This window comes from Sebastes umbrosus, chromosome 24 (genome assembly GCF_015220745.1).
Source record: "Sebastes umbrosus isolate fSebUmb1 chromosome 24, fSebUmb1.pri, whole genome shotgun sequence".
NCBI lineage: Eukaryota > Metazoa > Chordata > Actinopteri > Perciformes > Sebastidae > Sebastes > Sebastes umbrosus.
Window position 1 is genome coordinate 13,577,237 of NC_051292.1, and position 18,089 is coordinate 13,595,325.

An 18,089-nucleotide genomic window follows, 5' to 3' on the forward strand; every position below is an offset into this window, starting at 1 on the left:
CAGAGTCAAACTGTTCCAACTAAATATAGCATTAAAGTGGAACACAGACTGAGCTGTCTCACCTTCAACAAGCTGATTACTTTAAACACGGAATATCTTTGACTAATGAAGTAAACCACTAATGTAATATCATATGAATGACTGAATGCTAAAATGGTCATTTGTTTGTTATAAATTACCTCAGGTTACTTCCAAAGCAAGTTTGTGATTATTAATAAAAACGTATTGTGTTGACAACTGTGCAGTGTTGCAGTAAAAGTACTAATACCACACTGTAAAAATACTCTGTTACAAGTAAAAGTCTTGCATTGAAAATGTTACTTAAGTAAAAGTATGTAAGTATAATCAGGAAAATGCACTTTAAGTATTAAAAGAAAGAAAACGTCCCCTGTGACTGTTAAACTATGACATATCATTAGATAGATTTATATACAATAAAATGATTAAAAAGGAAAAGCAGCAAATCGTCACATTTGTGAAGCTGGAAACATGAAATGATTTTTATTAAAAAATGACTTCAACAACCAAAAATAGTCGCCAATTAATTTCAGTCAATCAATTAATAAGTTAATGGACTAATCGTTTCAGCTGTACATTTTTATATGTTAATAAAGTAACTAAAGCTGTCAGATAAATATAGAGTGTAAATGCAGATAAATGCAGTAAAAAGTACAACGTCTCCCTCTGAAATGTCCTGCAGTAGAAGTATAAAGTGGCATGAAAGGAAAATACTCCTAAAGTACCTAAAATGTGTACTTGAGTAAATGTACTTTCTAACACTGTAACTGTGTAACATTAAACCATCACATCAGCAGAAAAACAGGAGATTGATTTATAGAAAATAATCTATTTAAATCACAATATTAGTAAGAAAAGTCACAGCTTGATATATATTTAAATGTTCAGCCCAACTAGCTAGATAAAGCTAATCAGATGAATATGTCTAGTTAACTAAAGACCACTTTAACTATGAAAATGAACATAGCTTGCTAAGTTTAGTTTGCCAGCTAACATATAGAACTAAACTGGGAAAAAAAAGTTCAGAAACTTGTGTTTGGTGGATTATTTCTCTGTTGTTACAATGCTAATGGGCATTGTATTTTACATTGTTGGAAAGCCTGTTTATTTACCTTCACAATGATGTCCAACTTGTAAGGATCATGCATTTGTGGGATGAGCAGCACAGCTCATTATGTGGGGAGCGCCCAAGAAGGATCTGCCAAAATGCTCTGCCAATGGTAAACAGTGTGACACGGTGACACACTTAGTTGATAGTAGTGGCTGTATCATGTCGTATGAGAATTTCTGTCTTAGATATAATTTAATTGGCAATCGTGACATATTTAAATCCATAACTAAAGCCATCCCCAACTCTATTATCTGCTTGATTAGAGGAATTTGAACAAATCCTCCTCCTATCACACCTCGTCTCCCACAACTTTGAGTTGGTGGCTGTGACTTTAGTGAAATCAAAATCCCAAACAAAACAATTCGAAATATGTTTAATCACATCTCATACCCTATAGTATCTGACAGAAACTCACTTTCATAAATCTATCAGAAAGAAACTATTCACAAAATAAATCCATTTTAAAATATTAAACGGAGTGTATCCATCCAGTGATTTGTTTGGAAACACTTCTTTTCATTCATTCATCCAACGCCTCATTTATCATCAATGACTTATTATGAAGGCCTGAATCTGTGCAAATAAAGGTGGTTTCTTTCTGCTTACAGCACACTTTGATTTTCTCACTCCAATAATCAGAAGAATCAACAAGCAGAATCAGAACTGATCAAATCTGACCCAACTTCATGTTGACTCACTATTATGTTATATTATCAGTGGTGGAATGTAACTAAGTACATTTACTCCAGTACAATTTTGACATACTTGTACATACTTACATATACCACTTTCTACTTCTCCTAATATTCTACTTTTTACTCCACTACATTTATCTGACAGCTTTAGTTACTTTACAGATTTATTTTATTAAAACAAAATCTAATCAACTAATAAATGTTGATGTTTTATTATAGATTAAACTAGCAGCAGTATATAATAATAAATTATGTTTTATTATAGATTAAACTAGCAGCAGTATATAATAATAAATGATGTATTATTATAGATTAAACTAGCAGCAGTATATAATAATAAATGATGTATTATTATAGATTAAACTAGCAGCAGTATAAAATAATAAATTATGTTTTATTATAGATTAAACTAGCGGCAGTATATAATAATAAATGATGTATTATTTTTGATTAAACTACCAGCAGTATATAATAATAAATGATGTATTATTATAGATTAAACTAGCAGCAGTATATAATAATAAATGATGTATTATTATAGATTAAACTAGCAGCAGTATATAATAATAAATGATGTATTATTATTGATTAAACTACCAGTAGTATATAATAATAAATGATGTATTATTATAGATTAAACTAGCAGCAGTATATAATAATAAATGATGTATTATTATAGATTAAACTACCAGTAGTATATAATAATAAATTATGTATTATTATAGATTAAACTACCAGTAGTATATAATAATAAATTATGTATTATTATAGATTAAACTAGCAGCAGTATATAATAATAAATTATGTATTATTATAGATCAAACTAGCAGCAGTATATAATAATAAATGATGTATTATTATAGATTAAACTAGCAGCAGTATATAATAATAAATGATGATGTATTATTATAGATTCTGCCTACAGTATTTCTGTGATTTGCTGACTCCCTATGAGCCTGATCGATGCTTGACATCCTCTGGCAGAACTCTTACTAATGGTTCCAAAATCCAAAGTTGTCAACAAAGATCACCGGGCTTTTGCTGTCCGGGCCCCTCAGTATCTCAACTCAGTATCCCACTTCCTTTAAATCTCTTCTTAAAGGTCACCTATTATGCAAAATGCACTTTTCCATGTCTTTTAAACATCAATATCTGTCCCCAGTGTGTCTACAGGTCACCATAGTATCATAAAAGACCATCCTCTCTCTTTTTCTCCTGCTCCATCTGTCCGAAAATGGGTCTAAAAAATCGCTGCGCAGCTTTTCCTTACACTGGTGACGTCGGTGGCGAATTGCAAGCCATATAAGGGTTTCCTGGTGGAACGGTTAGAACCAGAGGAGAACCTCCAGCTAGGTGACCCCGCCCACAGAGCGTCACTCTCTCATCCGCCTCCTAACTATGAGCAAAGTCTGCTCCTACTTCTGTTAGTCTGCAAGAACCAGCAGAACAGTCTTCATGTACTCCCATCATCTAAATATAACATGTTCTTTCACAAAGGCTTTATGTAATTACACTGTTTCAACAGCTGATATTTATATATTATATAGATTTGATGTCATGCATGTAGAAGAGTACAGGTAGTAAATAGTGACTGTAAGCAACACAACACATTTCTGTTTCACAGTCAAACTTTATTTGAGTAGACAGATGACAATATTAATTATTCACAGCATGTTTAATCATCCCACCTGCAGTTATGTTGACATGGTACAGGAGAAAGTCTTTCAGCTCCGGTACGCTCCGGTGAGTGTAACGTTAACCGGTCTGTAGTCATGGTAACACAGAGACAGCTCCTACAGTAACTAATATACCATTACTCTGATTACTTCCATACGTTTATCAGGTGTCTTTTACCAGAAATAATGAACTGACTACTGTTTCACATCTTCTATTTTCCACCCTGATGTTCTCTGTGTTTACACACCGTCTCATAGCATGTTAGCTCTGTATCTCCATGTAAACAGAACTATCTGCTCACTGCTGATGTTTTCTTCTCCTCTGGGATGATTCTGTCGGTGGAAGCTGTGGAAAGGAAACCAGTAGCGACGGTGTGTCGGCCAATGCAACCGGTTGTTTTATTTATAAAGCAACCGCTTTATTTCTTAAGACACAACATGACATTTATTTGGAAGATGCTTTTGTCCAAAGCGACTTACAATTCAAGTCAATTTAAAGCTTCAGTAGGCAACAATGTTTTTGGCATCTCTGGGCAGACATCCCATAATAACCTTTCAGCATATTGTAATGCAAGTGTTCTGAGAGATCACTAGACTTCTGCTCCTCCTCATGGCTCTGTTTTCAGGCTTTAGAACATCTAGCTCATGACGGGAGACTTTGACCAATCACAGGTCCTTTCAGAGAGAGAGAGAGCGTTCCTATTGGCTGAGCTCCGGCTGGTGGGCGGTGCTTGGAATTTCCTCAGCAGATCTCAACATGGCTGCCGGGTCACAAACTCTCTCATGTTCCAGCTAAACAGAACACTACGAGATGATTCTGAGAACATGTGAGGGGAGAAAGAGAAACTACAGTAACAGAATATTGATTCATAAGTGAAAATACGATTTGTGGTGATTTCTGGACGCCGACAGCAACGTTAATATTGCCGTTGCTTAGCAGCGGTGTTCTCACCACTTAACCACTTGAACGCCACGCACATGGTGTACACGACTTCCCGTGTTGTAAACACGAGCTCACCAGTTTCACTTGAAGGCAGCATCTGTTCCAGATAAGAGGCCAGAATCTTTCCGTTGCCTTTAAAAGGTCTTTGTTCACACTGTTAATGACAGTTGTTGCATTAGAACAACTGTCTTTGTCACAACAAAAAGCTCCTATCTGAGTTTCAGTTGAGGTCTCATTTAATAACAGCATCTGTCTGTTCTAGTTCATGTCTGCAGACACCATCTCTTAATGGAATAGTTTCACTGCTCAACATCCATCCAATGAGTTTCACTTTGGTTCCATCACAGTGTGACGCCTTTTTTCCAAACTTATTTGTTTTGCAATGAAATCTTTATTGTAGGCTCAAGTTACAGAAGGTCTACTGACGAATAAAATGACCAAACAAACACAGATCTATAGATTATCAGGGGCAGTTATGATATCCATCCATACCCTTATTGCTATTTGTAAAAAGGTCTTTTGTTGCAGCTGTGAAGCCTGCGTTGATTAGCAGTAAGAGACAGAGAGATGGATTTAGATCTTAGCTCAACACAGTCAGGTCTGACAGAGAATCAGTAATCAATAATAGGGCCGTCAATCCATTAAAATATTTAATAGCAAATCACACATTTTGTATCTGTCCAAAATGTACCTTAAAGGAGATTAGTCAAGTATTTAATACTCTTATCAACATGGAAGTGGACAAATATGCTGCTTTATGCAAATGTATGTATATATTTATTATTGTAAATCAATGAACACAAATCAATGACAGATATTGATCCAGAAACCCTCACAGGTACTGCATTTAGCATAAAACAATATGCTCCAATCATAACATGGCAAACTGCAGCCCAACAGGCAACAACAGCTGTCAGTGTGTCAGTGTGCTGACTTGACTATGACTTGCCCCAAACTGCATGTGATTATCATAAAGTGGGCATGTCTGTAAAGGGGAGACTCGTGGGTACCCATAGAACCCATTTACATTCACACATCTGGAGGTCAGAGGTCAAGGGACCCCTTTGAAAATGGACATGACAGGTTTTTCCTCGCCAAAATTTAGCGTAAGTTTGGAGCGTTATTTAACCTCCTTCATGACAAGCTAGTCTGACATGGTTGGTACCGATGGATCCATCAGGTTCTATAGTTTACTATGATACCAGTATCGTCACTCTAGCTTTAACACCGAGCCGCTACAACCTAAAAATCACAAGTTGCGTTCAAGAAACTAGTGGCATTAAAACAAATTTGCATTAGCACGTTATTATCACGTTAACTTAGACAGCCCTAATTAAAACTAAATTAATCATTTCCAAAAATTAGCAGTAAGAATGCGTTCCCAAAACATATAGAAATGTCACAAGCTCTCTATCGCAGGTCTTCATCACCGACAACGCATCAGTAGTTATCACAAGTAAATGATTATAAAATCTTGAGACCAAACCACAAGAGATTGAAAATGAATTCACTTTTCCCCCAAACTTCAGTGAATCACCTTCAGAGTGAAAGTCCACACAGGCTTCCACGACGGAATCTATCATTTAAAGACAACAATAAGTGATGTGAGTCTCTAAAACAGCCAGATATTATAGAGATTCATCATCACACTCCACAGCTTCTTGCTTTTGTTTCAGCCTAAGATCTGAAAAACCCCGGATCCACCTTACGGAGAGCAGCGATCAGAACTGAGCTGGCTTCAGTTCCCTTTCTTCGTGCCGTGTCGATCAGTTTTCGTGCTGTATCTGCCCTGGAATTTGTTCTGATTGACTGCATTTCCTCATCGTTTATAACACCATGGTGAAGGAGTTCATCCAGAAGCAAGTTCAGATTAGGATCAGTCATTCTGTTTACAAACTTTCTTCGAACCAACTTCAGCCTGTCATCTGCTGGGACGCTGTCCTCTGCTGGGATGCTGTCCTCTGGTGGGACGCGGTCCTCTGCTGGGATGCTGTCCCCTGGTGGGACGTTCCTCTGAGGGATTTCCATTGTTAGATCTGGGAGATAACCACGGAAAAAAACAACAATGACTTTTAAAGAGCAGTTCAACTGAAATGAAACGTCATGTTTTTGTACAGCAACATGTCTGCTCTGTAAATCAGTTGTTCTGTGTTCAAAACCAGAAACCAAAAGGGAGTGTTACGTCCCAGTAAGGTCTAAGCAACATGAGCCGGTGGTATCAGGCGTACAGTAGCCGTTTATTGTTAAATGGTCAATTAAAATGATAGAAAACAGGCTGCAGGCAATTTACCAACAAAGTTGCAGCAAACAAAAGCGAACACAAGTGTTGACATAAAATGTAAATTAGGAACAGACTTCTAATGGCGCCGAAATCAATAACTCAATAAAACAAAAACGACTGCAAACTAGAAATTAGGATCACAGCTGAGCTGGCAAACAACTCAATATAAACAAGAAATAAAACTCTATTTTAACTACGCTCAACACTAACAATCCAAAACACACAAGTGGCAGCCGCCTCTTTAACGAGTGTATCTACACAGAGGAAAAACACTAACCAACTATCACAGTGAGATGTGACCTAAAAACACTTCTACTCTCTAGCCCAGTTCCAACCAAATCACAAATGCTTCTATACTCCAAAGTTCACATCACACAGAGAAGCAACGAGGTGGACTGATCAAGCAGAATCACAGCCACCCGTGTCGTTCATCTCCGGGCCTCTTTTAAATGATTCCACTGGTTTCCCCCCGGCCAAGGAGTGGTGGACACAGCGGTGACATCACACGAAAGAGGGAGGGAGCCGGGCCAGCATCAGCAGTTTGGAAACCTGCAAAGATAGTTAATGCTAGGCAGACCTACCACTCTGATCAGTTTTAAAGTTACGGAGCCCGTAACAGGGAGACATTCATATTTGATTTTTTTTTGGTTTCATGATTCTTCTCTGTGGTGAGTGCATGTTCTCCCCGTGTTGGCGTGGGTTTACTCCGGCTTCCTCCCTCAGTTCAGAGACATTTACTGTCGGTTAGGTTAAATGACGACCAGGGTCTGAAATGAACTTTTTTCACTTCCTGCCACTGTGGCAGGTAAGTATATTTATGTTCTCTGCCACTCAGAAACTTTATCTGCCATTTTTGAAATCTCTGCGCTAAATGAAAAAATAACATTTTAGATCTGATGTCATTCAATGTTCGGTATATTTTACATAAAAATACATTACATGCACGGTAAATTACAGTGTTTGAATTACACCGTAGCTTCTGGGGCTGGGAGGGTACTGTACTCAGTACTGTACTGTACTTTGTTATTGTCATCTGTAGTGGTTATTTGCATAAAAACACACAATTGCTTTGATTAAAAGAAATATTGGTAAGTTGTTATGAAGTTTAACAGGTCATAATTCCCTCTTTAATATCTAATGTTTACTGATGTGAAAACATCTCCTACAAACAACTGGATTTATTCAAGTTTCTCACCAAAAACGTAATTTTACTAGATTACATTTGAACACATCATGATAACGTTGTAATTTACCTTCACCCAATAGTCCTTTTACTGGGCAGACCGTGAACGTCTCATAATAATAACTCAATGGCACCTCCTTTAACGTTAGTAGCTCCGTTATTTATCCAGTCAGGACTGTGCTGCTAACGGCTGCTAACAGCTAACGTTACTAACTCTCCTCCTGATGATTTCACCCGCCACTGCCAACAATTTACCCACATTTTGGCGGGTGGCGGGTGCTGATTTCAGACCCTGATGACGACTCTAAATTGCTCGTAGGTGTGAATGTGAGTGTGCATGTCTGTGTGTGTGTGTGTGTGTGTGTGTGTGTGTGTGTGTGTGTGTGTGTGTCAGCTGTGTGATTGACTGGACACCTGTCTAGGTGTTCCCCACCAATAACAGCTGGGATCGGCCCACTAAGGATAAGCCGTTACAGATAATGGATGGATGGTTTCATGAGCCCTCTATTAACCCGTCGGTATACCGCTAGTTCTGTTTACATAGATGAAGAACTTGTTTCCTTAAGCTGGGGACGCACTGACCCGACATCAGAGAACTAGCGGCGACGAAGGCAGACTGTTGCGTCGCCTCACGTCGCCTTTGTTTTGGCCAACAAGTCGCACCCGAACGCACCGCAAAGACGACAGCCGGCGGTCAGTTAGCTCGTACGTTCTGCTCCTGTGAGAGGAAATAACTCTCCACACCAGCAGGCGGCGGTAGTCTGTATCCATCATTCAGAAAGGGAAACAGGAAGAGCGAGGACGGAGGATATACAAGCCGTCGTTATGATACGTACATGAAACAAAGCATTTTCACACCACTCTCACTCACCACTTAGCTTCATTCCAGATGTTCATGCTGCTGTGAGAATATGGTACCGTCAGGTATCCACATGTTGACGTTGGTAGAGTAGTGTAACGTAATGTGTTCGTAGCGAATGAGAAATAATCCTGATCTCAAAATTGATCCAAATAATAAAAAGGTAATCTTTACCTGCTTGAAGCAGATCATATCTCCAGACGTCTTCCTGTCCTCTCTTGATTCTGGACCATCAAAGTTACTTTGTTTGGGATCGTAGTCAGGAAAACTACAAATGTGGGATGGTAATTTGGTCCATAATCTGAGTCAAATGATGCACGCTGAAAACCAGAAGCATCACGTCATTTTCAATCTTGTTAAAAATGTTTATCTGGTACTTTCTTATTGTGAATCTATTTTCAACATGCGGCCAAAATTATATTCATGATAATTCTGCGACTTGACTCACATCAGGTTGTATTCTGAAGCCCTCAGGTTCACAGTGGACACTGTAACTTTGACCAAAGTTGAGAAGACACTTGGCAGTGTTCGGGATGTACGTAGCACCTCTTTGTCTGGCCTCAACCTTCAGAAACAGAACATTTTTAATATGCCGTTAATGCTCACATTGCTGATTGTATTTATAGAGTACACTTAAAAACAACAAATGACCAAAGTGCCTCACAGAGCAATGAGAAGTAGAATCAAATAAAACACAGAAATAATTAAGAGGATGCAAGTAAATTAATAAAAGTGTAGAATAAATAATTCTGGATTAAAATCCTCAAAACATGACAGCATTGCACAGAAGTCAAATGAAATGAAACTAAAGACATAAATAAAAACAGAGTGTGACCAGTCTTCAAGGTGACTACTGACAGACTAAAGGAAAGAGACGGGTCTTAAGACAGGTTTGAAGTTATCACTGGAGGAGGGAGATGTAATGGTGAGGGGGAAACTGTTCCTCCATTCAGGACCAACAACCTAAAGAGCCCAATCAGCCCGGGATTCTAACTGGGAGCGGTGAGTCAGCAGATCTGAGGGGTCTGGAGGTGGAATAGGGGACCTGGTTTCAGTCCATGCAGAGCTTTAAAAACAAATCAAAGAACCTTAAAACCAACTCTGTCCTTCACTGGTAACCAGTGAATAGAAGCCAACACACCAGTGCAGGGAGATATGGTCTCTCTTCCTGCTGCCAGTAATGAGTCATTTTAAACCAGACAGGCTGTCTGGAACTTTGTGAGATCTTTTGTTGATCAGATTTTAAACTAGAATCAAAGATAACAACGATAAACACAGATTTCTTGGGTGGGAATTTACATTTGATGACAGAGGCCTAAGAGTGTTGATTGTGGTGTCTGCAGGGCCAAAGATAAGGACCTCAGTTTGATTCTGGTTTAGTCGCAGGAATCTTTTTGCCACGGAGCATTTTGCATCCTTAATGCACTTCACTAGGGAGTAAAAACAGCACGGGTCACCAGGTTCCAGTGGGACGTACAGCTGGGTGATGAAAATAAAATAGGGCCTAATATGGAACCTTGTGGTTCTCCGTATGAGATGGTGCAGAGGGAGAGGACACTTCATGCTGGTCCCCACTAACAGATGTTTCAGATCTTACCAGATGTGTAAAATGTGAGAGAGCCCTCACATAACCACATGTTGTGTTAAATTGAACAGGTTAGTTCCTGTAGTGTGTGGAGAGAAACAGCAACAGCACACACTAACACATTCATTCATCAACAACAACTAAAAAACACAGAAATCTCTCTAAATCTCTGAGATCAAACGAGACTTTAGTGTAAACCAACATGGCCGACGACGGGCAGGAAGAATCAGTGATGTTAGTTTTTACTTTGTAGTGAACATTGAGGAAGCATGGACGGATGAAGACACAGAGACACGTTAAATTAAACACTAATCAACACGTTGGTCCTCCATCTCTGAGCTCCATCTCACTACTACTTTATGCTCCACGTTTAGCATTAGCTCGTGCATTAGCCGCCGCCATGACGGCGGTGGTTGTCCTTCCTTCTTCAGTCAGCTTGGTTCTCTATTGGCTGTCGTTCTTTCCCACGTGACTGTGTCATCGGCTGTCCTCGGGGTTCCCCTCACACAACAGGAGATCCCATCACAGATATTCAACATGTTTAATATTTACCATTTGAAACCGGTGTGACCAGGATGGACTTCAGAGCCGATCAGGGGATGTAAAGAACACTCTGAATATACCTCACCCCACAGGAACATCTGGAAAGATCATCTTTAGAAGCATCAATCAATCAGGGCTTTGCTGACGATGGTCAGGAGGAATCAGGACTAAACTCAGCTGATTCATGTGTAGTGTGGACCCGGCATCAGTCAGTTCTAACAAAGGCTGATCTGTCTTGGGGGGTAGGAGGACAACCACTGAAGAACATGTCCCTCTTATCCAACACCACTGATGCAACAAGTGTGTCGCAGCCGTGTGCATCACTTTTTAGTGTCCCCTGGAAACAGTTTCCCTCGTCGTCTGTGCTTCTTGCAGCAGGTTTCTGTATTTGGTTGTTTCCCTATTTGCAGGATTTGTTGTCACGTTGGTGAAGATGTTTTCTTAATTTGCTTGTAAAACACAATTAAATTTAGTCTACTTGCTTGTGTTTTTTAAAAGTTGCAGTTTGTTGAGCTCTCATGGCCACCGTACCTTTAGACCACTGTTTACTATTTACACCACCTGGTGGAAGTATCACGAATGACAATGGCAGACATAAAGGCAGCGCCGAGAGCAAAACACAGAAAGAAAAACTAAAAACGAAAACACAATCTTACCACAGCATGAGGTTCATAAATAAAAGGAGCAATGTGTGACTGACAGGAATCATCTTTGTGGAAATAGCTGAGTTCTGGCTGATGATGAGCACATATGACAGATGGCTTTACCTCGGTTACATCGACGTTGCTGTTCAGCAGAAAGACATCGAGTACTGGACGTCCACTGTTGGGAGGTCGGAGGAACAGCAGGACTTGGCCATTTATCGGCCATATGATGTTCCGAATCCTATCCCAGATCAGGCCAAAGGCAGAGAGGTGAGAGATCTTCACAACCACATGAGTGTCTGTAATCTCCAGCGGCTCCAAGATGCTCATTTCATCATCAGAGATGTGAGCGACAGACAACAGGCCATCACAGAGCAATGCTGTGAAAGCAAAGAGCTGTTCAACTTTTGTTTTAATGCTAACAGGTTCATCTACCCAATTCATTTCTTACCACTTGCCACAATCTATTGCCTCTAACTCTGGAGCATCCCGAGGATGTGCCACTTCACCTCTATTCTTTACCTAGTTACCTCCTTCCAAGGCCAAGGGCCTTTGTTGTGCATAAAATCCATTACAACTATATATATATATATTCACACATGTCACCTAATGCAGCTAATTCCAACAAAGTACACATTAAAAAACATTTTTGCAATTTTACCATTAATTTTGAACAATGTCTTTACCTTCCTTTGTGTCACAGTGTTGGAGGTGGAGCTGACGGAGAGCAGCATCCTCAGAACACTTGATGTTGAACAGCGGCCCTGCAGCCATTTTGCCAGCTGATTGGAGGAAGCTCTCATCCCATTGGACGGTCCTGTACAGTAGCTCCGCCTCCTGAGCCATGACGAACACCAGTCCAGTCAAAGCACACTGGAACACACCTGGACCAGGACACCTGAAGCTGTAGGACAAAGAGGGCCAAACTGATATAACAAGCATTTATTGGCCTGTTAGTCTCTCTCTTTTAGTCGAGGCCTCAGCAAGGAAACGAGGTTGGTTGGGATATGACATGCTTTCTTTAAAGTTGGTGGGACATATCACCACCATCCACATCTTTATCTGTGCTTATAAACTGGAGCCAAACAGCTCCATGTTGAAATCTAATTTCTGATGTTGAGGTTGAACCACGGCCTGCTCCTGGGCAGGATGCTAGCCCAGAGTTAGTTAGTTTGCTGCCACCTCAACCCAAACCTGTTGAAGGAAAAACAGAATCCTTTTTAAGAGGCAAAGCCTGTTTTAAAAAGAACGTTATCACTTATGTCTGCATACTTTTTGAAATGAAATTTAATGCTTTTAAGACCTTGACAGATAAGACTTAATACCCTTCAAGGCTAGGTGAAATGTTAAAATCAATATCACCACATTAATAAAGACACTATTACAATACTGGTATGTATGTCCATATATCAAGCATATGCAAATTCACATATAGACTAGTCAAATTATTCTTGAATGCAAACTTTATCTATTCAAAATGAACCTTAAAGGGAGATTTGTCAAATATTTAATATTCTTATCAACATGGATGTGGACAAATATGCTGCTTTATGCAAATGTATTTTTCATTCACATATCTGGAGGTCAGAGGTCAAGGGACCCCTTTGAAAATGGACCTGATAGTTTTTCCTCAAACAGCGGACCTGCTCCGGAGCAGGTTATGTTCCAGATAAGAGATCAACTCGTATAAAAGCATCTCCTACTGACCAATCAGAGCTCGGTGAGCAGATCGTATGATAATATTACACAAATATGAAGAAGTTAGAGTCATAATCAGACTAAAAACAACACAGTTTAAACTGACTGATGCAGGAAGGACAGCTGGCTGGATGCTGTGGAGATTATCTTGCTGAACAAAACGTGTCAGTATCATAAACGTGTGTTTGCCACAGAGCTGATTTTCTGCAATAACCCAAAACCCAACGGAACAATCCCATTGGCTGTTAGTGGAGGGAACCAGAGTGATGCTAACTTCCTGTTGGCCTACATAAATACGTCATCCCTGCAGCGCTCTACTGGTGTTGTTCATTCCTTATTAAACTCTCATAATTTGGAACCCTCAACTTTGTGAAGGATTCAGTGGGAGGAAGACTTGGGGACACGGTTTCCTGATGAAGTTTAGAAGAAGGCTTCAGATAGGGTACATTCCTCTTTAATCTCCTGACGACATACAATTATCCAGGTCAAAGGTTTTACATCGTCTCCACTGGTCTAAAGTAAAGCTAGCCAAGTCCATGTCTGGTGTGGATCCTGTGTGTGACCGATGCAGGCTAGCACCAGCCACCCTGTCACACTGAGTTGGTTTTGTCCAAAACTAAATATAGTTTCTGTCAATCAATATTACACACTCTGGGTCCAGAGTTTATACGATTACCTGTATGAAGATTCAGCTGTCTGCTCAGGTGAGAAGGATGTTGGAGCCTGGAGTTAAAAAAGGAACAGAATTAGTTATTTTAATAGAAATACCAACTTGTCTTAGTGTTTAATAAAGTGATGAAATACTAGAGCCACACTGTCAATACTCAACTCAAGCACCCTGTATGAGTCAGAGAGGAAATGACTTCAATGGAGTGACAGTGTGAGGTGTGTTAGAGAAGACTACACAGAAGGACAACTACACCAAGAACATGGGTCTCAATAAATGTGCAAACACAATCAGCATGCACCAGCTCCAGCACCAGCACCAGCTCCTGGACTGATGGTGGTCCTGCCAGTGACGAGAGCTCCGAGGCCAAGTTTAGTAAATAAATGATAGTTCAGTGATCTTCACTCCACACTATTAACTTCTGCAGGTGAATGCAGTCTAAGTCATTAAATGAATGTCTGCCTGCAGGTGTAATACACTACAGTTCTTCAGCGGTAGATCCTTGATAAATGTCCAAGTAAAGTCATCCATGGTTTAAACTGGAGGATTTCACACCGTACAACTGCTCCTTTCTCACCTTTTTGTCGTCCTCCGGTAGGTTTTCTTCCACATTCAGTTTGACATCTGAGTCCCCTGAAAGTGAAAGAGAATATTGATGAATATTGTTCAAATAGACGTGATCTTAACAGCTGGAACAAAGATGGAACTGAGTAACAGTTTTGTTGTACAATGAGGACATTCTCATTTTAAGATCAGATGTGAATGTACAATAGTTTGATGAATGGGCGAAGTTGTTTCAATACTCACATTCTTTGGGTCTGGCAGCTCTGTAGACCTCCTTGTCTGTCCTGTAGAGATCAACACAGACCCAAAAGTTATAGAACAAGTTTAAAATAATTGTCCGTTCTTTGAGTTAGCATCAATCTATCAGAATTAAATGCTTATCATCATATCTGCACCATGAAGACTACAACTGACTGCTGACAATCATGTTCTGTGCCTACATTAAAGGAAATAACTAGTCATTAGTCTCGATCCAACACACATCAAAAGAAAACACAACGAACTACACTTTTCACTCGACTGTAAATTCACACGTCTGTAAAAACATTGCTGACTGACTGTAAAATGTTGCTTTGCATTATCAGGTTGCCTTTTATTGTTTGTGGAAGAAGGAAAGAATGCAGAGAAGAAAAGAAACATAGGATGTGGGAGGGTGGGGGGGGTAGCTCAGTCTGACGGCTCTGGAACCGGAGGGTCCCCGGTTCCTGTCGGGGGGCCCCGGACCCCCAAACTGCTCCCCGGGCGCTGTATAGTAGCTGCCCACTGCCCCTAATACTAGGATGGGTAGATGCAGAAGGTAACATCACTGGGTGCTGTGCTGTGTTCAATGTACTGTGTGACAATAACAATTACACATTTACACATGAAAAAGAGGAGAAACTGCACTCAGTGGGAGAAATCCCTGATTTCTTGTGCCAGGTGAAGCTTCCTCTGCAGAGTGACAGTTCTCACCCAACAGAGCAGGAACCCAAGGCTCGGTTCCCAGTAGAGATACCTTGAATCCCAGTAGAAGGACCTCTGGTAATTTGGCTGTGAGGGTTCTCATCCTTGTTGCTGCACTAGCAACTCTTAAGCTTTGTTTATACTGACGTGAGACGCCGTGGCGAGGGCCTGCGGAGATGGCGAGCACGCTACGAGCATACACAGAGGCGTTTATGCTCAGAGCGTTGTTCGCTGCAGTATGCTCCGAAACGCCAGGAGGCGTACAAACAAGATATCAAGTGGATCAGCAAGAAGTCAACGAGTGGTACCGGAGAGGAGAGTAGGTTGCCTGGCAACAATAGTAAACACCGACGTACGTACCGCCAAACATTACATCTGTGTACTGTAATTATTACTGTGACCTCCTGACCTCCAAGTCTAAACTACTTCCTGTCTCTCGGTGCTTCCCCTCGGGTCGCTGCTCTTTACATCAGACCTTTTTATCTTTAACAAAACGATCTCTCAGATTCTTTCACAGCCTGCAGCAGAAAACCTCTTTTTACCCAGAGTGAGGAATATTTCTTTACAAGTATTTAATGTCATGTGACTGTCCAAGTGGTCATGTGACTGTCCCTGTGGTCATGTGATTGTCCCCATGGTCATGTGATTGTCCCCATGGTCATGCGACTGTCCCTGTGGTCATCCCTGTGGTCATGTGACTGTCCCCGTGGTCATGTGACTGTCCCTGTGGTCATGTGACTGTCCCTGTGACTCTCCCCGTGGTCATGTGACTGTTTCTGTGACTGTCCCCGTGGTCATGTGACTGTCCCTGTGACTGTCCCTGTGGTCATGTGACTGTCCCTGTGACTCTCCCCGTGGTCATGTGACTGTTTCTGTGACTGTCCCTGTGGTCATGTGACTGTCCCTGTGGTTATGTGACTGTCCCTGTGACTCTCCCCGTGGTCATGTGACTGTCCCTGTGACTGTCCCTGTGGTCATGTGACTGTCCCTGTGACTGTCCCTGTGACTCTCCCTGTGGTCATGTGACTGTCCCTGTGGTCATGTGACTGTCCCCATGGTCATGTGACTGTTTCTGTGACTGTCCCTGTGGTCATGTGACTGTCCCTGTGGTCATGTGATTGTCCCCGTGGTCATGTGACTGTTTCTGTGACTGTCCCTGTGGTCATGTGACTGTCCCTGTGGTCATGTGACTGTCCCCGTGGTCATGTGACTGTCCCCGTGGTCATGTGACTGTCCCTGTGTCCATTACAATACTTTAGTCTTTTTCTTTCAGCTCCAACCCCGGCGGTGTGAAACAGACTTAGGAGAAGGTAAATAATAAATCTATAAACATAATTCACAGCGGTAAGCAGGCTTACTTTCACATGTTCTAATCACCCACAGCATACATAAAAGTATTGGTAGCAAACTAACCAAGGCAACACATTCAGTCTGAGGGACTGTAGGAACACGACTCTGACGTGTCTCACAGCAACATACGGCTCAAGAAGCTGATTCAGATGAGTGACTATATGAATATCATATATGAATATATGATAAGAGATCATGTACTGATTTTGTGTTATTGTGGTTATATAAATGTCATTTATGTCCGTTTCACACCGCTGGGTTTGCAGCTGAGAGAAGAAGGCTACATTATTGTCATACAGGTCATAACAATACATGTGATCACATTAACTCAGCAGAGTACACAAAGTAGTTCTAGTCAGATCTCTGGTGCTCTAGACGGGGCAGTGATATTACAAGTCTGTTCATTTACACATTCACACAGTCGGTGACCTTTCTGCATGTGTCAGTTTAAACTGTGTTGCTTTCAGCCTGGATTATGTGTTTAAATTCTTTGTCTCTGTGTAATATTATCTTATGATCCACACAGTGGAAATAAACTGCTGAGAGTCCTGAGAGCATCATTACTGCAGAAACAGAGAGCTTTTCACTGCTCACTTTAATGATGGATTTACTGCTGCTAGGTTGGTTTCAGTCACATTTCAATGTTTCATCTACTTCTAAATATTACATGACAAATATGTAAATATTAGGGCTGTCAATCCATTAAAATATTTAGTCGCGATTAATCACATGATTGTCCATAGTTAATCGTGATTAATCTCAAATTAATCGCACATTTTACAACCTAAAAATCACAAGTTGCATTAAAGTAATTAGTGGTGTTAAAACGAACTAGCGTTAACGTGTTATTATTGCGCTAACTTTGACAGCCCGACTAAATATGGAGTCTTTTTTGGACAAGGAGATCAAACAGAGCGTTTCAGACAGAGGGTGTAAAGAGGTGCTGCAGCACAGCCGCTAGAAGAAAAGTAAAGTGTTTTTTGAACATTAAAGCATGTAAACATGTTCTAGTAGAAACCCAAAATACAAGTATGAACCTGAACATCAGCCTGACAGGTCCTCTTTAAAGGTCCCACATGTTCATACACAGACTGAACAGTAAAACCTCAGCTGTGATTACTGGACTTCAGCAGAGGTTCTGGTCTTTATAAAGACCACATGGTTACTAAATGTAACCATGGTTCTATGATGGTTCTATCTCTCAATGAGAAAACACACTTTCTGATCAGATTTGATAGTACGACAGTTTGATGGATGAGGACCACTGTCTCTATACATGATGTGATGCTGTCAGCTGTAATCCAGCTTTATTTCCTGGAGACATGAACAC

The 18,089-nt window shown here is 40.5% G+C and overlaps 2 protein-coding genes across 2 annotated transcripts in view; both read right to left on the bottom strand.

The window, feature by feature from the left end:
- LOC119483763 (NACHT, LRR and PYD domains-containing protein 12-like) overlaps window positions 1–18,089 on the bottom strand; it is a 542,841-nt gene that overhangs the window by 458,402 nt on the left and 66,350 nt on the right. The window lies entirely within an intron of this gene.
- The window catches only part of LOC119483774 (NLR family CARD domain-containing protein 3-like), a 55,092-nt gene continuing 42,677 nt past the window's right edge, over window positions 5,675–18,089 (bottom strand). Inside the window, exons 8-9 of the mRNA XM_037762242.1 lie at window positions 10,168–10,182; window positions 5,675–6,389 (exon numbers count right to left, since the gene is read on the bottom strand). Coding sequence (XP_037618170.1) covers window positions 6,121–6,389; window positions 10,168–10,182 — 284 coding nt within the window. The 3' untranslated portion in view covers window positions 5,675–6,120. The remainder of the gene's footprint in view (window positions 6,390–10,167; window positions 10,183–18,089) is intronic.